Genomic DNA, 23,358 nt, shown 5'->3' on the forward strand with positions numbered 1-23,358 from the left:
GCATACTTTTACTCCAAAATTTGATTTTTTTAAAGTGAACTAGGTGACGGATATACCCATCCACCAACTTATTTCGGAACTAAAAATTCGGTTGTCAACCATCAATCGATCCACAAACGTCAGGTCGGCATTGATTTTTAAATTTGAGCGAAATCAAATTTTACTAATCAACATATTTGGGCTACTAATGGGTAGGTTGAAATAGTTGTTAATTGGGCCCATTACTATTTATCAATTAACTACTGAATTGGGCCATTTGCACATGATGACTTGTAAATTGGGGGATGGTGATGTCATATGCTGATGTCATCTGAATTAAAATATGCTATTAATCTGATGCTATTATTTTTTTTTTGATAATATCTGATGCTATTATTACATTGACTCAAAGTGTTAATTTCAAAAATCTAGTAAAAATTGACTAATAAATTAATTCCCAGTATCTAATATAAAATTTTAATACACAAAATGGTAATTAAAAGTTATATAAATCACAAAATATTATTCAAACATTCTGCAAATAATATAAAATCTTGTCTAAATCAAGCCAGATTAATGAATTGAAAAAAATATACTAGTTTAATTACTAAAAGTAGTAGTATATTTTTGTCTGAAACTTTATCCAATTCTCAAAAATAGAAGAGGCTGTTAAATAATATTTTAATAAGACTTTTAATGTTTAAAAAAAAAAAAATTGTTGAGGTGGGGTCCACAAAATCAGCATTGTAATCATCGCCCACAGAGCGCCAAATGTAATATGAAATACTATAAAAGAAAAAAAGGTGGCCGTTGTGCAGTAATTCTACACGCCACCCCCCACCCACCCCCACCCCACCCCCCACCGTCGGAAAACACCTATAAATACGACCAAATCAGCACTCTAAAATCACACACACACACACAGCTGTAAACGTATTCGGAGAGATAGACTAGAATTTAATACACAATTTTTCTGTGAGTAGTAAATAGTAATTACTAGCATTAAATTAATGGATGCTGCCAGGGAATTCGAGGCTGTGCCACAGTCCTCCTCCGGCGCCACCGCCGGCGCCGGCGCCGGCGTGGAGGTGAAGGTGGCTGAGCTGGCGGAGAATCGAGTGGGTGGCTGGGAGAAAATCGAGGGTGTGATGAGTAGAGCAAAGTCGTTAATGGATAAAATAACAGAAAACGCAGAAAACCCTAACCCCATTGTGCTTCATGCTCTTTCCACCATAATTGAGTCTCTTGATGCAAGGTACCACTTTTGTTGCCCTATGTGCAACTTCACCTTCAGATTTATATTCATTGTGTTTTTTTTTAAATCTTGATCTGGACCTTCTTTTTTTTTTTTTTTTTTTTTCTTTTTCTATATATATATATGTATATGTTTATTTAAGATTTATTGATTTTCAAGAAGAGAAGTTGAGAAACGCAGATCTAGCTAGTTCTTTATTATTTTATGATGCATTTTATACTCGAAGCTAAATCTAATCGCTAACGGTAAACGGAAAACCGAATAAATCGCGCCAACTATAATAATTAAGGATAAGTAAAGAAGATGATGTAATTTAATGCATTTGTTCTTAAGCCGATCGATCGTTTCTATACTCTCTCGATTTATTTCCATTTCGGGTAGTGAATATAGTCGACGTCGTGTTTCTATTCGTTTTAGGTTTTAGGGCTTTAATTCAGAAATGACCTAATTAATTACAGTTCTTCAAACATTTTTTTGGCTAACTGTACATTTTCGGTTTTTTTTTTCCGGATATATAGTTACGACGCAGATCGTTCCTCGACAAATAATGGCAGCAGCTCTTCTCATGATCATCTTGGATGCATTTGGAATCTTATTCAGGTACTTTTCGTTTTTTTTTTCCTTTGCTAAATACACCAACTGCAGGTTTTACTCTTTAATCCCAAAACCCCCTTAATTAGTTGCTAATTTTTTTTTAATGCATGCAGAAGAACGACGTGTTTTTTCGATTGATATCTTTCAAGTTTCTGACCGATAGAAGATATTCTAAATCAGTAAACGCGGCTACTGTACGCCTTATTTTCAATTGTTCGCTTGTTTGGATGGTATGTATTTATTACCACAATTTTTAGCTGCTATATTATACACTCCATTAATCATTTATTTATTTAACATGTTTATATTCATTTTTACGCAGAAAGGGATACAAAAACCGCATATATTCGAAGACGACGTTGTCGATAATTTCTTAGGCTGGTCGATGAACGAGCCACAAAGAAATTCCGGTGCTCATCTCAAATTGGAGAATATTGAAACGATACGGCAAATATTAGATGTCGAAATATTGCACACATACTCCGTTGCTCTTCTTTCCGTATGCTTGACTTTGTATGTTCTTAATCCCTTTAATTTAATTTTATTTATTAATTTTTTCTATATATAATTTATATTTTTCACTATTTGTATAGTCTTGTTATGTGGGTTTTTTTCTAACATTTTTGTTTTATCGAAATTTTTAGTGGGTGCCTACGAATGAAAGATGCCTTAACAACGTACGGATTGCCGGTTATGCTAATGCAATATTTACGAAGTGGGGTTTTGGGCGAAGTAAAAAAGACTGCATTTGATGCTGCTCTAATATGGTACATACATGATCATTTAATTTATTCACTCAATATATATATCTAGATTCTTATCAACTATTTTTTTTTCGCGTTTTGTAGGAAGTTAACTATGCCGAAAACCGATATCGGTGAAGTTTACATAGCAAGCTTCGATTCACTTACACAGCTAAGGGAGAAAGCATGTGTTAAGTGTCTGACGGTTATGGGGAAGCGTATCGAGAGTATCGAACCTCTTCTTCATGAGAAGGCGGTTGATATTTCCATAGAGTTACTAAGGAAATCTGTGAAAATTGGCGAGGGTGTACCGTTATCGAGAAGTATACTATACTTGCTCGATGTTTTGAAGGTAGTCGGTCACTTTGCGGCTCATCGAAAATTTGTAACGTTATTCGTTGACCGTGGTGGCATGCAGAGAGTTGTTGACGTTCCGAGAAATAAGCAAACGTTTTTCAGTCTCTCTTTGCTCTTGTTCGCCATTAATAACTTTAAGGTAATTGTTTTCGCATAATTTTTTTATATCTCCGGTTTTTAGTATATTCAAGATCATTTTTTTTTCATTTTTGCCCTTTATCACTCTTAATTATTTAACAACGGTATTTTCGTAATTTTCTAAGTTCGTTTTTTCTTTTTTTTTTTTGTAATCATGTGTACCTATTGGTTTTCTTGATCTGTGAGCAAATGTTTGACACCATACTATGTTTTTATGTTTTTTTTTTTGCAGGGCATAATGGAACACGTGTGCGATCTTCCTTCAAACGTCATCGAAACAGTTGTCGAGTTGGCTTTGGAGCTTCTTGAGTGTCGGAATGATTTATCGAGCCAAAATGCCGGTTTATTCATCTCGTCCGCGTTTTCTTTCCGTGCGTTCGTCGAAGCATTCGACAGAAAGGATGGTTTGCGAAAGCTTCTTTGTCATCTTCAAGAGTATGCTTCCAATAAGAACAAAGCCCACTGTACTTGCACTGCACTGCACCGGTACATGAAAGCACACCTCCACTTGTTTGTCGATTCCATTTCACACGTCTCGAAAGTTAGGGTTTCGTATAGACAACTCGACTTAAGCAACGAGGCACTGGACGTTGTGTTTCGTAAAATACAAAAGGATCAGAAAGTGGGGCCCGCTTTCGCAAGGGCGACGAGCTGGCACGCCGTCGACGAATTCTTACGTTTGAAAGGTCATATTACCGTGTTGGAGATGTGCCAGGTCTGATTTTAGTATTGTTGAAATTTCCATTTTTTGCATGTATATTTATTCTTTCAGTATGTATATATATAATTTTCTTTTTTTGTTTTACAGAACACATATAGGTTACAAGATTTGCTTCCACACGTACTCGGTGTATTGCATATCGTAACTTTAATTCCATACAGCCGTGAAATAATAATAAACGCAACAGTAAGCGATGGTCGAGTCGGCATGGCTGTTATTTTGGATGCAATAATGACCCCTGCCGACGTTATACCAGAGGTATGATCTCGATTCTTAATTATTATTACATTCCCTTTTTTTTTTTGGATTTGCTAATTAATTTCCCAATAACTGCACATTTCTTGTGACAAATATGTTCAAGGGTGCTGAGCCGGCGCTACATCTGTTGATAAATCTCGTCTGCCCTCCTCAATCGATGACAGACGAATCAAATGCAGCCATCGTGCCACATCAGCAAGCTTCCTCTGAACGAGAGAAGCTAGAACAAGAATATCGACAAGCTCGAAAAGCTGTTCATGCAAACAAGGGAATAAAAGCTCTTATTCAGCTTCTTCAACCCCGGAAATTTAAATCTCTCCGTGTTCTGATATGCCGAGTCTTTCTTGGTTTAGCCAGAGATAATGAAATCGCGGAAATATTACTAAATCTTGGGGTCAGTAATCATTGTCACTCGATTATAAACTTTTATTCAATTTCACAACAACAAAAAAAAAAGTTGTACAAAGTTTCCGTTTTTGACTTTCTATTTCAGGTAGCGGAAAAAGTATCGGAACTTGCTCGAGATTCCGGAAAACAAAGCTCTAGTGGTGAGCATAATACGTGGGAGGCAGAGCTTGCCCAAGTAACTGTTGAGCTAATCGCGGTAAGCATTACTTATATATATATATATATATATATATATATATATATATATATATATATATATATATATATATATATATATATATATATATTACTGAAGACTACATTCATACTGATAAAGTTGTTCATTAATCTGAAGGTGGTAACTAATTGCGCAAAGGCAAGCACTTTAGCTGCGAACGATGCTGTAAGGACAACTGCTAGTTGCATCGAAAGAGCCACCATTGCTGCTGCAACTCCCATCACTTACAATAATAGGTAACCGATCGTAAATATTCAGCCTTTTCTATATATACAGAAGAAAACAATCTTCTATAATACCTTGTCTGAAATGATGTGAATATATGTCAGAGAACTTCTGCTCCTCATGCATGAGTATCTTCAAGAAGTGGGCCTAGCAGATAGTGCAGCTGCACTTTTCGAAGACGCTAACTTATCACAATCTGCCCCGAAATCTTCGGAAGTTATACAAATGCAGTGGCCTTCTCGAGTTTCTCCCGGTGGATTCTTTTCCGAGAAATCCAAATACAGTTCCCATGGTAAATCAAAGCTCAAAATCAAACTGAAGGACCGTTCACAAAGATGTCTATCGTCTTCCAAAAATGCACAAGAGCTGCCATTATCATCCACTTCAGTTGTACCGATGAAGCGAAAGCTGAACGAGACTGCACCATCAGAAAGACGAGTCAAGTCCAATTACGATTTTACCCCTGAGAGAATCACGTTACATTCACTCGTCATTCAATATTTGAAGCAGCAACACGAACGATGCTCAGCTCCAATTACGACTTTGCCCCCACTTTCACTCTTGCACCGTCATTCGTGTCCGGAGCCAAAACAGTGCCCCGATTCTTCGTATAACGTGACAGCAAGGATCGGCGCACGTGAATATACAAGTCTTTGTGAAGGGTTTGATGCAAACCGCAACGATCGAAAATTTAAGTACAGTAGATTCAGACTGAGAAAATCTTTCGGCGACGAATCAAAGCCCCTTCTAACTAGTATGGCTTTCCTCGGAGATTCTTCTCAAATTGCGACGGGTGGATGTTCTCGTAAAGTGAAAATTTTCGATTATAACGGTGGAAGCAAAAGCGTGGCGGAGAGTTCCGCTAGTCACCGATCTCAATTGACTCTTTTGCAGTCTCATTATAAAAACGGGGCTCAACTGCTTCTTTCTTCGAGCTCGGATCACGTTTGCTTATGGAGCAGATCATCACTTTCACATGGCCCGGTGCATTTGTTTGGAAGAATCAGACGCGCGCAATTCAGTAACTGCGGTGCCTTATTCGGTGCAGTACCGATGGAAACGTTTCAGCGGAAGATTTATTTGTTCGATATCGAGACGTGTAAGCTGAATCTGATGCTCAAAGATGACAACACAAGATATTTAGATGATCAGGCAAATGCGAATTCACAAATTCACTTCGCGGCAACGAAATCTATGCTTCTTTGGGATGGAGCTTTGTGGGATTGCAGAGATGTAAAACCGATTCACCACTTTGAGCGGTACACTGATTTTGGTGGTGGTGGCTTTCATCCTGCTGGAAATGAGGTACATATTAAACAAATTAAAATTAAATAATTTTTTTTTAATAATTTATGAAATGTATATTAATTAAAGGAAAACAATTGAATTGATCTGAACAGGTAATTATAAACTCGGAGGTGTGGGATCTACGAAACTATAAGCTTCTCAGAAGTGTACCGTCACTGGATCGGACGACGATTAAATTCAATTCCGGTGGTGACGTCATCTACGCAATCATGAGGAGGAACATCGATTATGTGACGTCAGCGTTCGACGCTCGCCGGATGAGGAACGATTTCGTCTCCGCTTTCCGCACGGTCGACGGCATGAGCTACTCCGACATCGCGACGATTCCGGCGGAGCGCTGCGTGCTGGATTTCGCGACGGAGCCGACGGATTCCTACGTCGGCGTGGTTGCCATGAACAGCATAATTGACCGCCGATCTACGGCTAGGGTTTACGAAATCGGCCGACCGGAGCGGGTCGGCGGCGGATCTGCGGCGGCGTTGAGTAGCGAGGAGAGAGAAGTTGCGTCCTCGCTTCTGGAGATGCATCTGAATCGGAACGACGGTGATAGAGAGCGGTGGAGTGACGGCGGCGAAGAGGAAGATGAGGATACTGATTGGGATGTTACCGAGGAGGAGGAGGAAGTTGAGAGTGATAATGATGAATCAGAAAGCAGCTCTGGAGACGAATATTAATTCTGAGGACAGGTGGCGTGATATCAGTGGTGGAAAATATAAACGCCAAAATTAGATTATAGGGTTACTTATTTATTATTTATTTTATAGAGAGGGAGTTTCAAAATTTTGAAAGATATATAGAGAAAATGTTGTTGTTGTTTATTTATTTTTCTGAAATATATGTTCATAAATCAAAATTGAATTAACATTTTATGTATACGTTATGAATTGGTTAATAAAAATATTATGTTCGTCTCTATACTTTTGATTATATTCCGCTCATCGGAGGTTGGGGGACTTAAGTGTTATTTTTTGTGTAGAGCTGAATTATTTAGTGGATTGGGGTCATTTAATTGGAGCTCGTTCGGTTAAAAATATACGAATCACCTTAATTATGTTCTTCGAATTATGACACTATCTTTTTTCGTTTGAAAGAATGGGAGGGTTTAATACACACACCTGAGGGCGTTGGAGCTTTTAGTTCCTCCGATATCTAAGTGACCCACATATTTTAGGAGAAAATAGATAAGAGTCTTAAATTGCGTAAAATAATTAAAGAATGAATTAATTAACTATACCGACAAATAATCTATTTATACATGATGATGCATAACGTAAGCACAATAACAAATTAATTGCAACGAATTAATACGAAAGAACACAAGACCTCTGGAATTCACCAGAAAATTGAGAGCACTCTAAAAATAATATTATAATAAACGATGATGAAAAATAATCCCTATAGCAACTATATATACTAATAAAAGCTTAAATCCCCTAACTATACTAGGAAAACGAAATATCACCAAAAAAGGGAAAAAGGGAAAAATGAAATAAATCATAAATCCAATAGAATACTGCAAATTGGAAAAAATCCAATTCGAGGATTTCAAATTCGAATTTTCTAGAATTGATTATGAATTATAAAACTTTCCTAAAACAACAAAGACATTGTTTTGAGGGCATAAATGACCTCGAAACGTCAAAATCCATCGTAGATCATATTATAGATGCATGTTTAGATCCCCACTTCTTTCCGGTTCGGAAAAGTTTGGTCCCGCACAGTTCCACCTCCATCGCCACTTCACCAATATGCTTTGATTAACTTAATAGTGGGCTGGAAATAATTATTTGATTTTCTACTTGCAATTGAGTCATTGTCTTGAATTATGAGTTTGGACTATAATTAATGGGCTCAAGGAGAAAAAAATTTCATTTTGAACAATAGTATGACTTTTTTTTGGCACAACATTTATATAATAAGACTCGTGATTTTTATAATATTGATCTTAATAATAATTAGTGATTACATTAAATTTGAATAATTTTGAGTAAATTTTGCATTTTAATAGACGTCATAATATATTATAGTAGATTGATTGTTGACTGTTGACTTATTGTTATATCATAAACTTTAGAAAACCCAAAGAAAGAAAAAACATAAAGAAAATAAATAACCAATTAAATTTAATATTTAATGCAATATAATTATTATTTAATAATAAAATTGTTAAGGTGGGGGCAGAAAGATCTTCATAGGAATTATCGCCAAAAAGCGGCAAAATGAATATACAAAAAATAAATAATAAAATAATAAAAATAAAAAAGATACTTCACTTTAGGACACGTGTCCAAACACTATAAATATAGAAAAGCAGCAGCACATTCACACTCACAGTTTTTCCTTTGCCCCCAGAAAACGTTTTCTAGGTGAAATAAATACAGAAATCCACCCAACAAATCTCATTTCAATAGCTCTAATTGTATATTCAATTTTTTCATCCTTTGTTTTCCCTTTGAGTCAACAAGCATCGATGGATTTTCCAATGGAAGCTCAGTCGCCGCCGCAGGCTGAAACCTCCGCCGCCGTTGTGATGGAGGTGGAAGAGCTGCCGGAAAATGAAGTGGGTGGTGAAATGGAGGTTTTGACGGCGAGAGTGAAGTCGTTGATGGATAAAATCACAGAAAATTCAGATAACCCTAACCCCATTTTAATCAACGCTATCTCCACTATCCTTGAATCTCTCGAATCAAGGTTTTTCTATTTTTTTAAATATCTACACAAAATCCAGATAATTCAGTTATTAATTTTTTTTTTTTTTGTTTAATTTTTTTTTACTTTTTTTCGATTTTTTTTAATTTTTTAATTATCTACACAAAAACCAGATAATTCAGTTAATTTTTTTTAATTTTTAATTTTTTGTTATTTTTTTTAAATATCTTGTAGATCGTATCTATTAGTTTATTTAACTATATGTGTGTTTATGTAAATGGTAGAAGTGAGATATTGGTGAATATAAATATACATATATATACATATATATATTATACACACACACACACACATTGATCTCTTTATCGTCTTGTGATGGATTTATTTGGTTATAACTGATGTAGCTTTTTGTCGATCTAGTCTAATCGCTAACTATAAACGGAAAAAACCGAAAAAACGGAACTCCAATTAAGTATATATCTTTATTAACGAACTACCTAAAAGAAACATAATTTACCGATCGCAATTACTTGCCCGCGTTCTCTTAGCTCGTTTTTCGACATTTGTAGAGTTTTGTCTTGTGCACGTGTCTCGTTCTTGTAGGTACTTATATAGGATCACGTGGCGTTTTTGAAAGACGGTTTCTAACTTTTCGATTATTTATTTCCATTTAAAGGGGATTTATGACAAATGATTTTTGTGGGGTCGAGAAAATAGTCGGTCGACGTCATATTTACATTCGTTTTAAGTTATGTGCCTTTTTAATTTACTTTTCAACTTAACTACCAACATAAAAAAAAGGAAATAAAGAGTGAATAAACGACACATATAAAAAGGTTTTCGGATGCGTAAATGCCTACTTTGTTGTCTATAGGAGTACAAATGAAAAACCTTCCTCCTCCGTGTTTACGTGTCTTTTCTTGAATGACGTAATTGTTCGCATGACGATCTAGGAGATTTTTTTTTTTTTATTATAGTAACTAATTTTCATCTTGTTTATTTTTGGATATTTTAGATACACGAACGATCAAGGTCAATCCTCAACATTTACTAGCATTCTCGGTAACGCTGGACGTATTATGGAACTTATTAAGGTACATGTGTTTTTTCCTTTGCTAAACATGCCAACCTTTTTTTTTAATAGAAAATTTGTTACTAATTAAATCGGGTTTTACGTTCTTTCCTCTTCATGCAGGAGAACGATGCATTTTTCCAGTTGATATCGTCAAAAATTCTAACCGATAGAAGATATTCTGTTTCGGCAAAGGCAGCCACCGCAAGGCTCGTTTTCAGCTGTTTGCCGAGTTGGTTGGTAAGTGTACCATATTTTGAATGCAATCAATTATATTGTTCTTTTTTCTTCTTTCATTACAACATATATTTATAACTTTTAACACATTGGATACAGTATCAGCTTGAAGACGATGTTCTAGATTTAATCGGAGGTTGGGTGATGGATGAGACGACACCCGATACGTTGGAATTAGAAACGTTGCGAACATATTCAATCGGAGCTCTTTCAAGAGTTTTTACTCTATGCTTGGTTTGGTACGGTCTTAATCCATTTTTATTTATTATTATTTAATTGTCCGTTACGTTTTTATGATTATGTGTTTGCTGCTCTCTTGTTTGTTATAACATTCTCTCTTGAACTTCAGCGACAGCGAACCAGCGGAACGTTTCTTAACGTCTGGACTGCCAGCTAAGCTAATGCAAATACTACGCATTGAGGTTTTGTGCGCGGCAAGTAGCACAAGTGAAACGAAGGCTAGTTTATCGAAAGTCGGAAATAAGGACATCACCGATTTGGTAAAGGAATCCGCCAGAGCTGCCGAAGCTGAAGCGAGAGCTTCCAAGTCATCCGAAGCAGACATAAGTGCTGCTGGTGTTGCTGCTGCTGAAGTTGTTAAGAGCGCTGCTTTCGAGGCGAGTTTATATTATTATCGATTTATTGTTTTGAAAAAAATATACACTTTTGAAATCGATAGTTTATACGAATGACTCTTTTTCCCCTAATTTTGTAGGAGTATCGAAAGACGAATGACGAAAACGTTGCAGCGTATGCTGCTTATAAGGTTGCATCGGCGCTTATAGATGATTTTAATGCTGTTGCTCTCTCGAGGTTTGATACTAAAGATATTAATATTAAATGATACATTTCACTAACACGTTAAAACTCTTGATCATTTATTACGTTAATCTAGATTCTCACGTGAAGTTTTGCATTTCTAGGTATTTAAATTATTTTGAAGGTGATTGGGATCATTCAAACCCTGAAATTGACAAAGATGTCGGCAAATTTTTCGTCGTGGACGCCGATTCGCTTTCGAAGCTGAGGGAGAATTTTTGTATCCAGTCGCTTGTGTGTCTTTTGATTCTGTGGAAGGATGTCGACTTTCTAGACTCTCTCCTTCACGAGAAAGCGGTCGACGTGTGCCTGGCTCTAGTGCAGAAATGTGTCGGGACAGAAGATGGATCGAATGATTATAAGCTCTTTTGGCATGATATTTTGAAGCTCGTCTGCGAATTGACCGAACACGAGAAGTTCATGGTGTTGTTTTTGGATAACGGTGGCCTCCAGAAATTGCTGGCTGGTCCGAGAATTCCTCGATCGTTTCATCGTTTGTCTTCCTTTTTATGCACCGTTACTCGGGTTCAGGTAACTATGTTTTTTTTCAGTTGTGTCATCGATTTTACAAGTGCAATTCATGCGTATAGGTTGATTTGATTATGTTATTTATTGGCAGTTTTTTCTAGGAATGGAATTGGAATATATATTAGATTCCGGTTTTCGATTTGATTTTAGTTTCCGATGATCTGAAACTTCCAAGTTTTTTTCGGAAGTTACACTTGTAATAATGTTATTATGTATTTTATAATATAAATTACTAAAGAAATGGAAATTTCAAATCCCGATAAGAATTGTTTTGATTCTGGAACAAGTTTTTTTTTCCAATTTCGGAAATTCCGCTTTTTGGTTATTATGATTTTTTTGGAATAAATTCAAATTATTTTTTCACTTTCTTAATTTTTTTTTCTTTTTTTTTTTTTTTTTTTTACTTTTCGATTTGATCCGTCCGATTTCCACCCCTAGTATTTTTTGTTATACTATTTGTTGTCTCACACCATAACATATTTTCACAGAGTACGATGAGATGTCTCTGCGATCTCCCTTCAAGCGTTATCCGGCAGGTTGTTGAGTTGGTTTTTGAAATTCTCGAGTCTGAACACGAATACTATATAGCAAGGGCAGACATTTCTTCATTTCTAACGTCCGCTTTCAGCTATAGAGCGGTACTCGACGCGTTCGACGCGCACGACGGTCTGGAGAAATTGGTTAATTATTTGCATCATTCCGCTTCAGTAACATCCGGCGCTTCGACACCACTCACCTACCGACAGACACAGACTGCTCACGAGACTTGTGCCGCACTCCACCAATATATCAGAACACATCTGCTTCTGTTTGTGGATTCTATTCTAAGCGTCTCGAGTGGGGAACCGTATAAGCCAATTAACGCAAGCAACGAGGCGTTTGACTCTCTGTTTCGTCAAATACGGAACGATGAAAAATTGGGTGCCACATTTATCTACTGCCGTTGGCCCTCTGCCTACAGATTCATAAGATCAAATGGTCATATCACTTTGCTTGAGTTGTGCCAGGTTTGATTCAATATTGTCGAAATTTCGATTTCTGCATATATCACATGTTTCCCTAATATATATTTATTTGCTTTGTAGGCCTCGCAATTAACACGTACTTTACAAGGTTCTCTTCAATATATCATCGAAGTATTGCGTATACTGACTTTGATTCGGTGTATTCGAAGTGATATCATAGATGCAACGTTAAGCAATGGCCGAGCTGCTATAGCTGTAGTTTTGGATGTAATAAATACACCAGCTAATTTGGAACCGGAGGTATTTTCCGCAAACTTGATTTCATTTTATATTTATATATATATTATATATATTTTTTCAATTTCCCTTCTCGTGAAAATGTCAGATTGTGGATCCAGCATTGCATATGTTGGTAAATCTGGTTTGCCCTCCTCCATTCATCCCGGAAGACGATTTTAAAGATCGGGCAATAGCCGATATGGAAAAAGGTTGTTGTCTAGCAAGAGAATCTATCCGTGAAAATAACGGAATAAAGATTCTCCTTCGTCTTCTCGAAAGTCGGATATTCACATCCCAAGCCGATCTTGTGCGTCGCCGTGTTCTCACATGCCGAGTCCTTCTCGGTTTAGCCAAAGACAATTCCATTGCGCGTACATTATCGAAGCTTGAGGTCGTTATCCGCTTGAAATAATTTATTCATTTCCGCAATTACTTTACTTACAATTAATTATTAATTCGTACACAGTTTCCATTTTGAATATTCTATTTCAGTTGGCCAGAAGGTTGTTAGAAATCAATCGGGATTTGGGAGGAAAGAGCTCCGGCGTTGATGAGTATAATAAATGGCATGCAGAGCTTGACCAACTGACGATTGAGCTAATCTCGGTAAGTAGAATTATTAACAACAAAATTAATTTTATTACAAGGCATGATATGCGCGTAATTGTATAAATTATTGCGATTTGGTGAGGTACGTGTATTTGTTCGATGTTTATTAATTTTATAAAAAAATATTGTTTGAAGGTCACAACGAATTCGGGGTGCGCAAGCACTGTAGCTACCGATGCTTTTACCCCACCTTTGAGGCGTATTGAAAAAGCTGCCATTGTCGAAGCAACTCCGATTACTTATAATCCAAGGTAACTAAAATTCTAGTTTAATTTATTCATGCATATATACCAACCCTCGTTAGGAAAGTTCGTACTTTCCCAATTTGTAACGGGATTTGAATTTTTTTTAATTTTTAGAGTTTACTCATGCATGTGTTGTGATCTTTTTATAATGTATGTTTAATTGTCGGGAATTCGTCCGTTCGAAATTTCAGGGAACTTCTTGTACTTATCCACGGGCACCTTGAAGCATCGGGTTTACCGGAAAGTGCAGCTATAGTTAGCAAAGAGGCTAAATTGACAGATTTCCAATCTTCCAAAGAACAAATTCAATTGCCGTGTGGGCGTACTCCTTCCGGATTCTTCCCCGATAAATTCGAAGGCTCTTCATCTTCAAATCAGAAACATCCCATCTCGAGAAAAAATGAACCGTCGACACTTCCAAAAATTATAATTAAATTGAAGGATACTCCAAGAAAATCGAAATCTTTAGAATCGGAAGAAGCGCCACCACTAATAATCCGCACTCCGGAATCCGACGGTGAATCGAACACCGAAATATTGCGGCCAAAAAAGCGCAAGTTGACGCACTCGAACGAGATTGGCTCCGAAAGGCGGCTCACGTTAGATTCTGTGATGGTCGAGTATTTGAAGCTGCAGCATTCCAAATGCTCGGCTCCAATTACGACTTTACCCCCGCTCTCGCTGCTTCACCCCCATGCATGCCCCGAACCGAGACAAACCCTAGACGCTCCGACGAACATGACAGCAAGGCTTAGGAGATGCGAAGTGGTTGGAACTGCTTACAGGGGTATAGACGTAAGTCGCAAGGACCGTCGATTTGTCTACAGTAGATTCAGACATACGGAAACTCTATACGACAAAGTCGACAAGTCGTGTTTGACCAGCATCGCTTTTATAGAAGATCCTACTAGGGTTGCCGCATGCGGGTTTTCCAGGAGGCTAAAATTTTTCGACTTAAGCAGCACCACGGTGTGCGAGAGCTCCGTCTGCCATACTTCCGACGTGACGCATTTGCATTCTCACTCGCGACTTCTTCTCTCGTCAACTTCCAATGAAGTTTGCTTGTGGGATGGATCTTCGTTTGCGGCACATACATTTGACGGAGTTAAGGCCGCACGGTTCGACAGTCAGGGTACCTTATTCGCGGCGCTGCCGTCGGATTCTTCTTTGCATGAGATTCTTTTGTTCGATGTTCAGACGTTGAATTTGAGTACGAGTCTTGTCGATGACACGGATAGTCGCGTAATTCGTCACGAAAATCCGTATTGCGAGATTCACTTCGGCCCGTTGAGGAATATGCTTCTTTGGGAAGGCGTTTTGTGGGATTCTAGAAGTACGAGGCCGATTCACCGCTTTCAAGAATTTACCGACCTCGGTGGCGGGGGCTTTCATCCTGCTGGGAATGAGGTACGTACGTACAGTAGAGGTTAATAGTTTTCCTTTCACATATTTACTTCAAAAAAAGAGAGTTTAATATTGCATTTAGTGCCCCTGTAGTATATCGAATTGCTAAAAAACTCCTCATGTAGTTAATATTAGCAAAAAGTCTCCAATCCTATCTTGCTTCCCTTTTTTTTAAGCGTATATCCTTAATGATGAGTTTTTAGTAGGGGTGGAAATTGGAACGGAAATTCTGAATTTTCATCTATCTAGATTAAAAAAAAAAAAAACGATTCTGAAACGTTATTTTTCAATCCGAGTTAAGTTTCTGATTTTTTTTCAATTTTTTTATTGGAATTCGAATAAATATTAGATTCCAATTTTAATTTCCAAAAAATTTCGATTATTTTTGGAAAAAACACTTATAATATATATCAATATTAGTATGTCTTTTTTTATTACAGGTTACTTCTTAGTTCTTCCACCTCTAGTCCATGTGATTCTTAATCCGAATTTCGTCTATTACGATCCGAAAATTTCCGATTTCAAAACGAGTTTTTGTCATTCCAGTTTCCAAAATTTCAATTTTCATTATTTTTGTCTTAATTTGTTTTGGTACAAAGCTGGAATTAGTTTTCCACTTTCGAAAAAAAAAATGATCAGTTCGATTTTCACCCTTAGTTTTGCTAAAACAAAATATATTTTTGTTGACAATTTACACGACGAATGTTTTTACAACAGGTCATTATAAACTCCGAGGTGTGTGATCTTCGAAACTTCAAGATTCTCCGAACCGTGCCCTCCTTACACCAGACGACAATCAAATTCAACAGTGGCGGTGACGTAATATACGCAATCTTGAGGAGAGACCGCTCGGATTTCAAGTCGGCAGTAAACCCACGCCGGATGAAGCACAATCTCTTTTCGGCTTTCCGCACACTAGACGCACTAAACTACACCGACATAGCCACTATCCCAATCGAGCGGTGCGTGCTCGATTTCGCCACCGAACCGACCGATTCCTTTGTGGGATTGATCGCGATGGATAACGATGGTGATATGAAGGGATCATTGGCTAGGATATACGATGTCGGTGAGAGAAATAATCCCAGTGATGGTGATTACGGTCTACAGTTTAATCGGAACCGGAACTGGAATCGGAACCAGAACCGGAATCGAAACAGAGATGCGGAATATGATCTGCACACGGTTGAATTGGACGAAGATGAAGAAGAATCGGAAGGGAACGATTACGAGGAAACCGTGAATGAAGACGAAGAATATGAGAGTGGGAGTGATTTGTCTTTGAATATCTACAGAAGTGAAGATGAATTGAATTAATGAGAACATTTCTTAGGGGCTATAGCAAGTGTATTTTAATGTAATAATTTTATAGTGTATATTATTACAGTTTTACTGACAGTAAGAAACAAACTTACGTTTGTTTCTTAAATCCATTTTGTTTTCCCCTTTTTGGACAAAATCCAAATATTTTTCACCCTAAAAATTGTGTGTGTTTCGTGTGTGCTATGTATGTGCATATATTTCGTGAGCAGACTGCACAGTGTATGTGCATAATTTGAGTATGAAATGTGTATTTTGTGTATGAATATTGTTTTTTAAACAATTCATTAGATCGGTTCGAAAAATTTCAACCAACCCAATATATAATAGGGGCGGTTCGTGGTTTCTATTTTCTAATATCATGAAAAGTCGATTGACCAATAATTGTCGGTGAATCAATTATATTAATAATTTTTTTAAATATTATTATAATTTATAATTTAATAGTACTTTTGTTAATTTGTATTCTTAATTAGAGACGTGCTATTTCCACCCTTAAAATATCTTATTTCACCACCAAATTAAATATATTTTTCATTTTACCCCATTTTCTTCTTATAACTATATTTTTATAAATTTATAAACTCTCTATCACTAAACTAATTAAAATATATATAAAAAAAAACCCCACCATATTCACTGAAAATCTCATCCTCTCCACCTTAAGTGACTAATACTTTCGTTAGAGAAAAACATTTTTAAAGGTCAAAAGGAGCAGAAAATTCACGTTTTCTGATAAATAAATTAAGAGTGCTTGTATGGAAAGTCATGAACTTTCTGCATAAATGGCCAGTTTAGCTTAATATAATTTCGTTTCCTAAAAAAAAGTTACATAATCTGTAGGTCATCTGATATGGAAGTTTAAATATCTTGTAATAAATATTTCATGCAAAAAATAAAAATAATTAAAAAAATTAAAAAAATTAAAAAAATAAAATAAAATAGAAATAACTTAGAACACATGAGGCTTAAGTGATAGAAGGAAGGGTGGTGGATTATAAATTTGAGAGATATTTATGACATTTTATAATATTTGGTGGTGGATTGAGATACTTTGAAGGTAAAAATAGCACAACTCTTTTAATTATTATGAACATATGAGTGATTATGAGTCTATGAAACTGTGGTATTATGACATGATGTGCATGGTAAGAATTAATTTTAACTTTGGAACTGTTTTCTTTTTAATTTGTTTGTTGAATTATAATTAATTATTTTGAACTGCCATAGATATAATTTGCATACTTTTACTCCAAAATTTGATTTTTAAAAGTGAACTAGGTGATGGATATACCAATCAACCAACTTATTTTGGAACCAAAAATTATGTTCGCAACCATCAACCGATTCACAAACATCGGGTCGGCATTGATTTTTAAATTTCAGCGAAATTAAATTTTACTAATCAACTTATTTGGGCTACAAATTGGTAGGTGGAAATAGTTGTTAATTGGGCCCATTGCACATGATGACTTGTAAGTTGTAACTTAGGGAATGGTGATGTCATATGCTGATGTCATCTGAATTAAAATATGCTATTAATCTGATGCTATTGTTAATAAGATTGATTACATTGACTCAAAGTGTTAATGTAAAAAATCTAGTATAAATTGACTAAAACTTCCTACGTAATAATGTATCATAATATAATAAATCAATTCCCAGTATCTAATATAAAATTTTAATACACAAAATCGTAAGTAAAAAATATATAAATCACAAAATATTATTCAAACATTCTGCAAATAATATAAGATCTTGTCTAACTCACGCCAGATTAATTTTGTGAAAAATAGTTTAATTACTATAAATAGTAGTATATTTTGTCTCAAAATTTATCCAATTCTCAAAAATAGAAAAGACTGTTGAATAATAGGAGTAGATTTTAATAACACAAAAAAAAAAAGAATTGTTCAGGCGGGACCCACAAAATCAGCATTGTAATCATCGCCCACAGAGCGCCAAATGTAATATGAAATATAAAAGAAAAAAAGGTGGCCGTTGTGCTGTAATTCTACACGCCACCCCCCACCCACCCCCACCCCACCCCCCCACCGTCGGAAACACCTATAAATACGACCAAATCAGCACTCTAAAATCACACACACACACACACACACACACACACACACACAGCTGTAAACGTATTCGGAGAGAGAGACTAGAATTTAATACACAATTTTTAATTCGGATAGATTTTTCTGTGAGTAGTAATTACTAGCATTAAATTAATGGATGCTGCCAGGGAATTCGAGGCTGTACCAAAATCCGCCGCCGCCGGCGACGTGGAGGTGAAGGTGGCTGAGCTGCCGGAGAATCGAGTGGGTGGTCGGCCGGAGGAAATCGAGGCCATGATGGGTAGAGCAAAGTCGTTAATGGATAAAATCACAGAAAACGCAGAAAACCCTAACCCCATTGTGCTTCATGCTCTTTCCACCATTATTGAGTCTCTTGATGCAAGGTACCACTTTTGTTGCTCTATGTGCAACTTCACCCTCAGATTTATATTCATTGTATTTTTTTTTTTTATTTTTTTTTTTATGTTTATTTATGATTTATTTATTTTTAAGAAGAGAAGCTGAGAAACTCAGTTCTAGCTAGTTTTTCATTACTTTATGATGCATTATACAAGAAGCTAAATCTAATCGCTAACGGTAAATGGAAAACCGAATAAATCGCGCCAACTATAATTAAGGATAAGTAAAGAATTTAATGAATTTATTTAAAAAAGATGATGTAATTTAATATTGCATTTATTCTTAAGCCGATCGATCGTTTCTATACTTTCTCGATTTATTTCCATTTCGGGTAGTGAATAAAGTCGACGCCGTGTTTCTATTCGTTTTAGATTTTAGGGTTTTAATTCAGAAATGACCTAATTAATTACAGTTCTTCAAACATTTTTTTGGCTAACTGTACTTTTTCGTTCTATTTTTTTTCTGGATATATAGTTACGACGCAGATCATTCCTCAACAAATAATGGCAGCAGCTCTTCTCATGATCATCTTGGGTGCATTTGGAATCTTATTCGGGTACTTTTCGTTTTTTTTTCCTTTGCTAAATACACCAACTGCAGCTTTTACTCTTTAATCCCAAAACCCCCTTAATTAGTTGCTAATTAATTTATTTTTTTAATGCATGCAGAAGAACGACGTGTTTTTTCGATTGATATCTTTCAAGTTTCTGACCGATAGAATATATTCTAAATCAGTATGCGCGGCTGCTGTACGCCTTATTTTCAATTGTTCGCTAGTTTGGATGGTATGTATTTGTTACCACAATTTTTAGCTGCTATATTATACACTCCATTAATCATTTATTTATTTAACATGTATATATTCATTTTTCGTAGAAAGGGATACAAAAACCGCATATATTCGAAGACGACGTTGTCGATAATTTTTTAGGCTGGTCGATGAACGAGCCACAAAGAAATTCCGGTGCTCAACTCAAATTGGAGAATATTGAAACGATACGGCAAATATTAGATGTCGAAATATTGCACACGTACTCCGTTGCTCTTCTTTCCGTATGCTTGACTTTGTATGTTCTTAAACCCTTTAATTTTATTTTATTTATTAATTTTTTTTATATATAATTTATATTTTTCACTATTTGTATTGTCTTGTTATGTGGGTTTTTTTCTAACATTTTTGTTTTATCGAAATTTTTAGTGGTTGCCTACGAATGAAAGACGCCTTAACAACGTACGGATTGCCGGTTATGCTAATGCAATATTTACGAAGTGGGGTTTTGGGCGAAGTAAAAAAGACTGCATTTGATGCTTCTCTCATATGGTACATACATGATCATTTAATTTATTCAGTCGATATATATATCTAGATTCTTATCGACTATTTTTTTTCCGCGTTTTGTAGGAAGTTAACTATGCCGAAAACCGATATCGGTGAAGTTTACATAGCAAGCTTTGATTCACTTACACAGCTAAGGGAGAAAGCCTGTGTTAAGTGTCTGACGGTTATGGGGAAGCGTATCGAGAGTATCGAACCTCTTCTTCATGAGAAGGCGGTTGATATTTCCATAGAGTTACTAAGGAAATCTGTGAAAATTGGCGAGGGTGTACCGTTATCGAGAAGTATACTATACTTGCTTGATGTTTTGAAGGTAGTCGGTCACTTTGCGGCTCATCGAAAATTTGTAACGTTATTCGTTGACCGTGGTGGCATGCAGAGAGTTGTTGACGTTCCGAGAAATAAGCAAACATTTTTCAGTCTCTCGTTGCTCTTATTCGCCATTAATAAGTTTAAGGTAATTGTTTTCGCATAATTTTTTTATATCTCCGGTTTTTAGTATATTCAAGATCATTTTTTTTTTCATTTTTGCCCTTTATCACTCTTAATTATTTAACAACGGTATTTTCGTAATTTTCTAAGTTCGTTTTTTCTTTTTTTTTGTAATCATATGTATCTATTGGTTTTCTTGATCTGTGAGCAAATGTTTGACACCATACTATGTTTTTATGTATCTATTGGTTTTCTTGATCTGTGAGCAAATGTTTGACACCATACTATGTTTTTTGCAGGGCATAATGGAACACGTGTGCAATCTTCCTTCAAACGTCATCGAAACAGTTGTCGAGTTGGCTTTGGAGCTTCTTGAGTGTCGGAATGATTTATCGAGCCAAAATGCCGGTTTATTCATCTCGTCCGCTTTTTCTTTCCGTGCGTTCGTCGAAGCATTCGACAGAAAGGATGGTTTGCGAAAGCTCCTTTGTCATCTGCAAGAGTATGCTTCCAATAAGAACAAAGCCCACTGTACTTGCACTGCACTGCACCGGTACATGAAAGCGCACCTCCACTTGTTTGTCGATTCCATTTCACACGTCTCGAAAGTTAGGGTTTCGTATAGACAACTCGACTTAAGCAACGAGGCACTGGACGTTGTGTTTCGTAAAATACAAAAGGATCAGAAAGTGGGGCCCGCTTTTGCAAGGGCGACGCGCTGGCACGCTGTCGACGAATTCTTACGTTTGAAAGGTCATATTACCGTGTTGGAGATGTGCCAGGTCTGATTTTAGTATTGTTGAAATTTCCATTTTCTGCATGTATATTTATTCTTTCAGTATGTATATATATAATTTTCTTTTTTTTGTTTTACAGAACACATATAGGTTACAAGATTTGCTTCCACACGTACTCGGTATTGCATATCGTAACTTTAATTCCATACAGCCGTGAAATAATACTAACCGAAACAGTAAGCGATGGTCGAGTCGGCATGGCTGTTATTTTGGATGCAATAATGACCCCTGCCGATGTTAAACTAGAGGTATGATCTCGATTCTTAATTATTATTACATTCCTTTTTTTTTCGGTTTGCTAATTAATTTCCCAATAACTGCACATGTCTTGTGACAAATATGTTCAAGGGTGCTGAGCCGGCGCTACATCTGTTGATAAATCTCGTCTGCCCTCCTCAATCACGTTGGCTGCATTTGTTGAATCAAATGCAGCCAACGTGCCTCAGCAGCAAGCTTCCGCTGAACGAGAGAAGCTAGAACAAGGATATCGACAAGCTAGAAAAGCTGTTCATGCAAACAAGGGAATAAAAGCTCTTATTCAGCTTCTTCAACCCCGGAAATTTAAATCCCTCCGTGTTCTGATATGCCGAGTCTTTCTTGGTTTAGCCAGAGATAATGAAATCGCGGATATATTACTAAAGCTTGAGGTCAGTAATCATTATCACTCGAATATAAACTTTTATTCAATTTCACAAAAAGAAAAAAAAATCGTACAAAGTTTCCGTTTTTGACTTTCTATTTCAGGTAGCGGAAAAAGTATCGGAACTTGCTCGAGATTCCGGAGAACAAAGCTCTAGCGGTGAGCATAATACGTGGGAGGCAGAGCTTGCCCAAGTAACTGCTGAGCTGATCGCGGTAAGCATTACTTATATATATATATTATATATACATACATTACTGAAGACTACATTCATACTGATAAAGTTTTTGATTAATCTGAAGGTGGTAACTAATTGCGCAAACGCAAGCACTTTAGCTGCTGTAAGGACAAATTTTAGGTGCATCGAAAGAGCCTCCATTGCTGCTGCAACTCCCATCACATACGATAATAGGTAATTGATCGAAAATATTCATCTTTTCTATATATAATACGTTTTCTGAAATTATGTGAATGAATTTCAGAGAACTTCTTCTCCTCATGCATGAGTATCTTCAATCAGTGGGCCTAGCAGATAGTGCAGCTGCACTTTTCGAAGACGCTAACTTATCACAATCTGCCCCGAAATCTACGGAAGTTATACAAATGCAGTGGCCTTCTCGAGTTTCTCCCGGTGGATTCTTTTCCGAGAAATCCAAATACAGTTCCCATGGTAAATCAAAGCTCAAAATCAAACTGAAGGACCGTTCACAAAGATGTATTTCGTCTTCCAAAAATGCACAAGAGCCGCCACTATCATCCGCTTCAGTTGTACCGATGAAGCGAAAGCTGAACGAGACTGCACCACCAGAAAGACGGGTCAAGTCCAATTACGATTTTACTCCTGAGAGAATCACATTACATTCACTCGTCATTCAATATTTAAAGCAGCAACACGGCCGATGCTCAGCTCCAATTACGACATTGCCCCCACTTTCACTCTTGCAACGTCATTCCTGCCCGGAGCCAAAACAGTGTCCCGATTCTTCGTATAACGTGACAGCAAGGATCGGCGCACGTGAATATACAAGTCTTTGTGAAGGGTTTGATGTAAACCGCAACGATCGAAAATTTAAATACAGTAGATTCAGACTGAGAAAAACTCAAATTGCGACGGGTGGATCTTCTCGTAAAGTGAAAATTTTCGATTACAACGGTGGAAGCAAAAGCGTGGCGGAGAGTTCCGCTAGTCACCGATCTCAATTGACTCTTTTGCAGTCTCAGTATAAAAACGGGGCTCAACTTCTTCTTTCTTCGAGCTCGGATCACGTTTGCTTATGGAGCAGATCTTCACTTTTACATGGCCCGGTGCATTTGTTTGGAAGAATCAGACGCGCGCAGTTCAGTAA

General features: G+C 36.6%; 4 protein-coding genes across 4 annotated transcripts; all 4 read left to right on the forward strand.

Annotated features, from left to right (window-relative positions):
- The first annotated feature begins 989 nt into the window (after positions 1-989).
- LOC148770807 (uncharacterized) lies at positions 990-3,095 on the forward strand. Its single transcript, XM_088818053.1, has 6 exons — positions 990-1,234; positions 1,753-1,834; positions 1,942-2,058; positions 2,151-2,341; positions 2,473-2,595; positions 2,677-3,095. Exons 1-6 carry the CDS (start codon positions 990-992, stop codon positions 3,083-3,085), a joined length of 1,167 nt encoding a protein of 388 aa, XP_088674179.1. The 3' UTR covers positions 3,086-3,095.
- A 196-nt stretch (positions 3,096-3,291) lies between these two features.
- On the forward strand, positions 3,292-6,943 carry LOC148770808 (DDB1- and CUL4-associated factor homolog 1-like). Its single transcript, XM_088818054.1, has 7 exons — positions 3,292-3,781; positions 3,875-4,045; positions 4,149-4,439; positions 4,539-4,649; positions 4,788-4,906; positions 5,000-6,200; positions 6,296-6,943. The coding sequence occupies exons 1-7, from the start codon at positions 3,305-3,307 to the stop codon at positions 6,875-6,877; spliced, it is 2,952 nt and encodes a 983-aa protein (XP_088674180.1). The 5' UTR covers positions 3,292-3,304; the 3' UTR covers positions 6,878-6,943.
- Positions 6,944-8,673: 1,730 nt separating this feature from the next.
- On the forward strand, positions 8,674-16,347 carry LOC105967251 (DDB1- and CUL4-associated factor homolog 1-like). Its single transcript, XM_088818055.1, has 14 exons — positions 8,674-8,894; positions 9,868-9,946; positions 10,048-10,164; positions 10,261-10,400; positions 10,511-10,778; positions 10,877-10,974; positions 11,085-11,511; positions 11,997-12,515; positions 12,594-12,782; positions 12,859-13,143; positions 13,245-13,358; positions 13,497-13,612; positions 13,798-15,013; positions 15,728-16,347. Exons 1-14 carry the CDS (start codon positions 8,674-8,676, stop codon positions 16,325-16,327), a joined length of 4,389 nt encoding a protein of 1,462 aa, XP_088674181.1. The 3' UTR covers positions 16,328-16,347.
- A 2,214-nt stretch (positions 16,348-18,561) lies between these two features.
- Positions 18,562-23,105, forward strand: LOC148770809 (DDB1- and CUL4-associated factor homolog 1-like). The gene is made up of 14 exons (XM_088818056.1): positions 18,562-18,791; positions 19,282-19,363; positions 19,476-19,592; positions 19,684-19,874; positions 20,006-20,128; positions 20,210-20,456; positions 20,523-20,600; positions 20,875-21,357; positions 21,452-21,503; positions 21,805-22,019; positions 22,117-22,227; positions 22,315-22,424; positions 22,495-23,039; positions 23,095-23,105. The coding sequence occupies exons 1-14, from the start codon at positions 18,562-18,564 to the stop codon at positions 23,103-23,105; spliced, it is 2,595 nt and encodes an 864-aa protein (XP_088674182.1).
- Positions 23,106-23,358: the final 253 nt, after the last annotated feature.

This window comes from Erythranthe guttata, chromosome 5 (genome assembly GCF_056151865.1).
Source record: "Erythranthe guttata isolate IM_541 chromosome 5, IM_541, whole genome shotgun sequence".
NCBI lineage: Eukaryota > Viridiplantae > Streptophyta > Magnoliopsida > Lamiales > Phrymaceae > Erythranthe > Erythranthe guttata.

Coding starts and splice junctions, on each gene's coding strand:
- LOC148770807 (XM_088818053.1), top strand. CDS start 990: ATGGATGCTGCCAGGGAATTCGAGGCTGTGCCACAGTCCTCCTCCGGC. Junction 1,235..1,752: donor ATTGAGTCTCTTGATGCAAG/GTACCACTTTTG, acceptor CCGGATATATAG/TTACGACGCAGATCGTTCCT. Junction 2,596..2,676: donor TTTGATGCTGCTCTAATATG/GTACATACATGA, acceptor CGCGTTTTGTAG/GAAGTTAACTATGCCGAAAA.
- LOC148770808 (XM_088818054.1), top strand. CDS start 3,305: ATGGAACACGTGTGCGATCTTCCTTCAAACGTCATCGAAACAGTTGTC. Junction 4,440..4,538: donor AAATATTACTAAATCTTGGG/GTCAGTAATCAT, acceptor TTTCTATTTCAG/GTAGCGGAAAAAGTATCGGA. Junction 4,650..4,787: donor TAACTGTTGAGCTAATCGCG/GTAAGCATTACT, acceptor ATTAATCTGAAG/GTGGTAACTAATTGCGCAAA.
- LOC105967251 (XM_088818055.1), top strand. CDS start 8,674: ATGGATTTTCCAATGGAAGCTCAGTCGCCGCCGCAGGCTGAAACCTCC. Junction 10,975..11,084: donor AATGCTGTTGCTCTCTCGAG/GTTTGATACTAA, acceptor TTGCATTTCTAG/GTATTTAAATTATTTTGAAG. Junction 12,516..12,593: donor CTTTGCTTGAGTTGTGCCAG/GTTTGATTCAAT, acceptor TTTGCTTTGTAG/GCCTCGCAATTAACACGTAC.
- LOC148770809 (XM_088818056.1), top strand. CDS start 18,562: ATGGATGCTGCCAGGGAATTCGAGGCTGTACCAAAATCCGCCGCCGCC. Junction 18,792..19,281: donor ATTGAGTCTCTTGATGCAAG/GTACCACTTTTG, acceptor CTGGATATATAG/TTACGACGCAGATCATTCCT. Junction 19,875..20,005: donor CTTTCCGTATGCTTGACTTT/GTATGTTCTTAA, acceptor CGAAATTTTTAG/TGGTTGCCTACGAATGAAAG.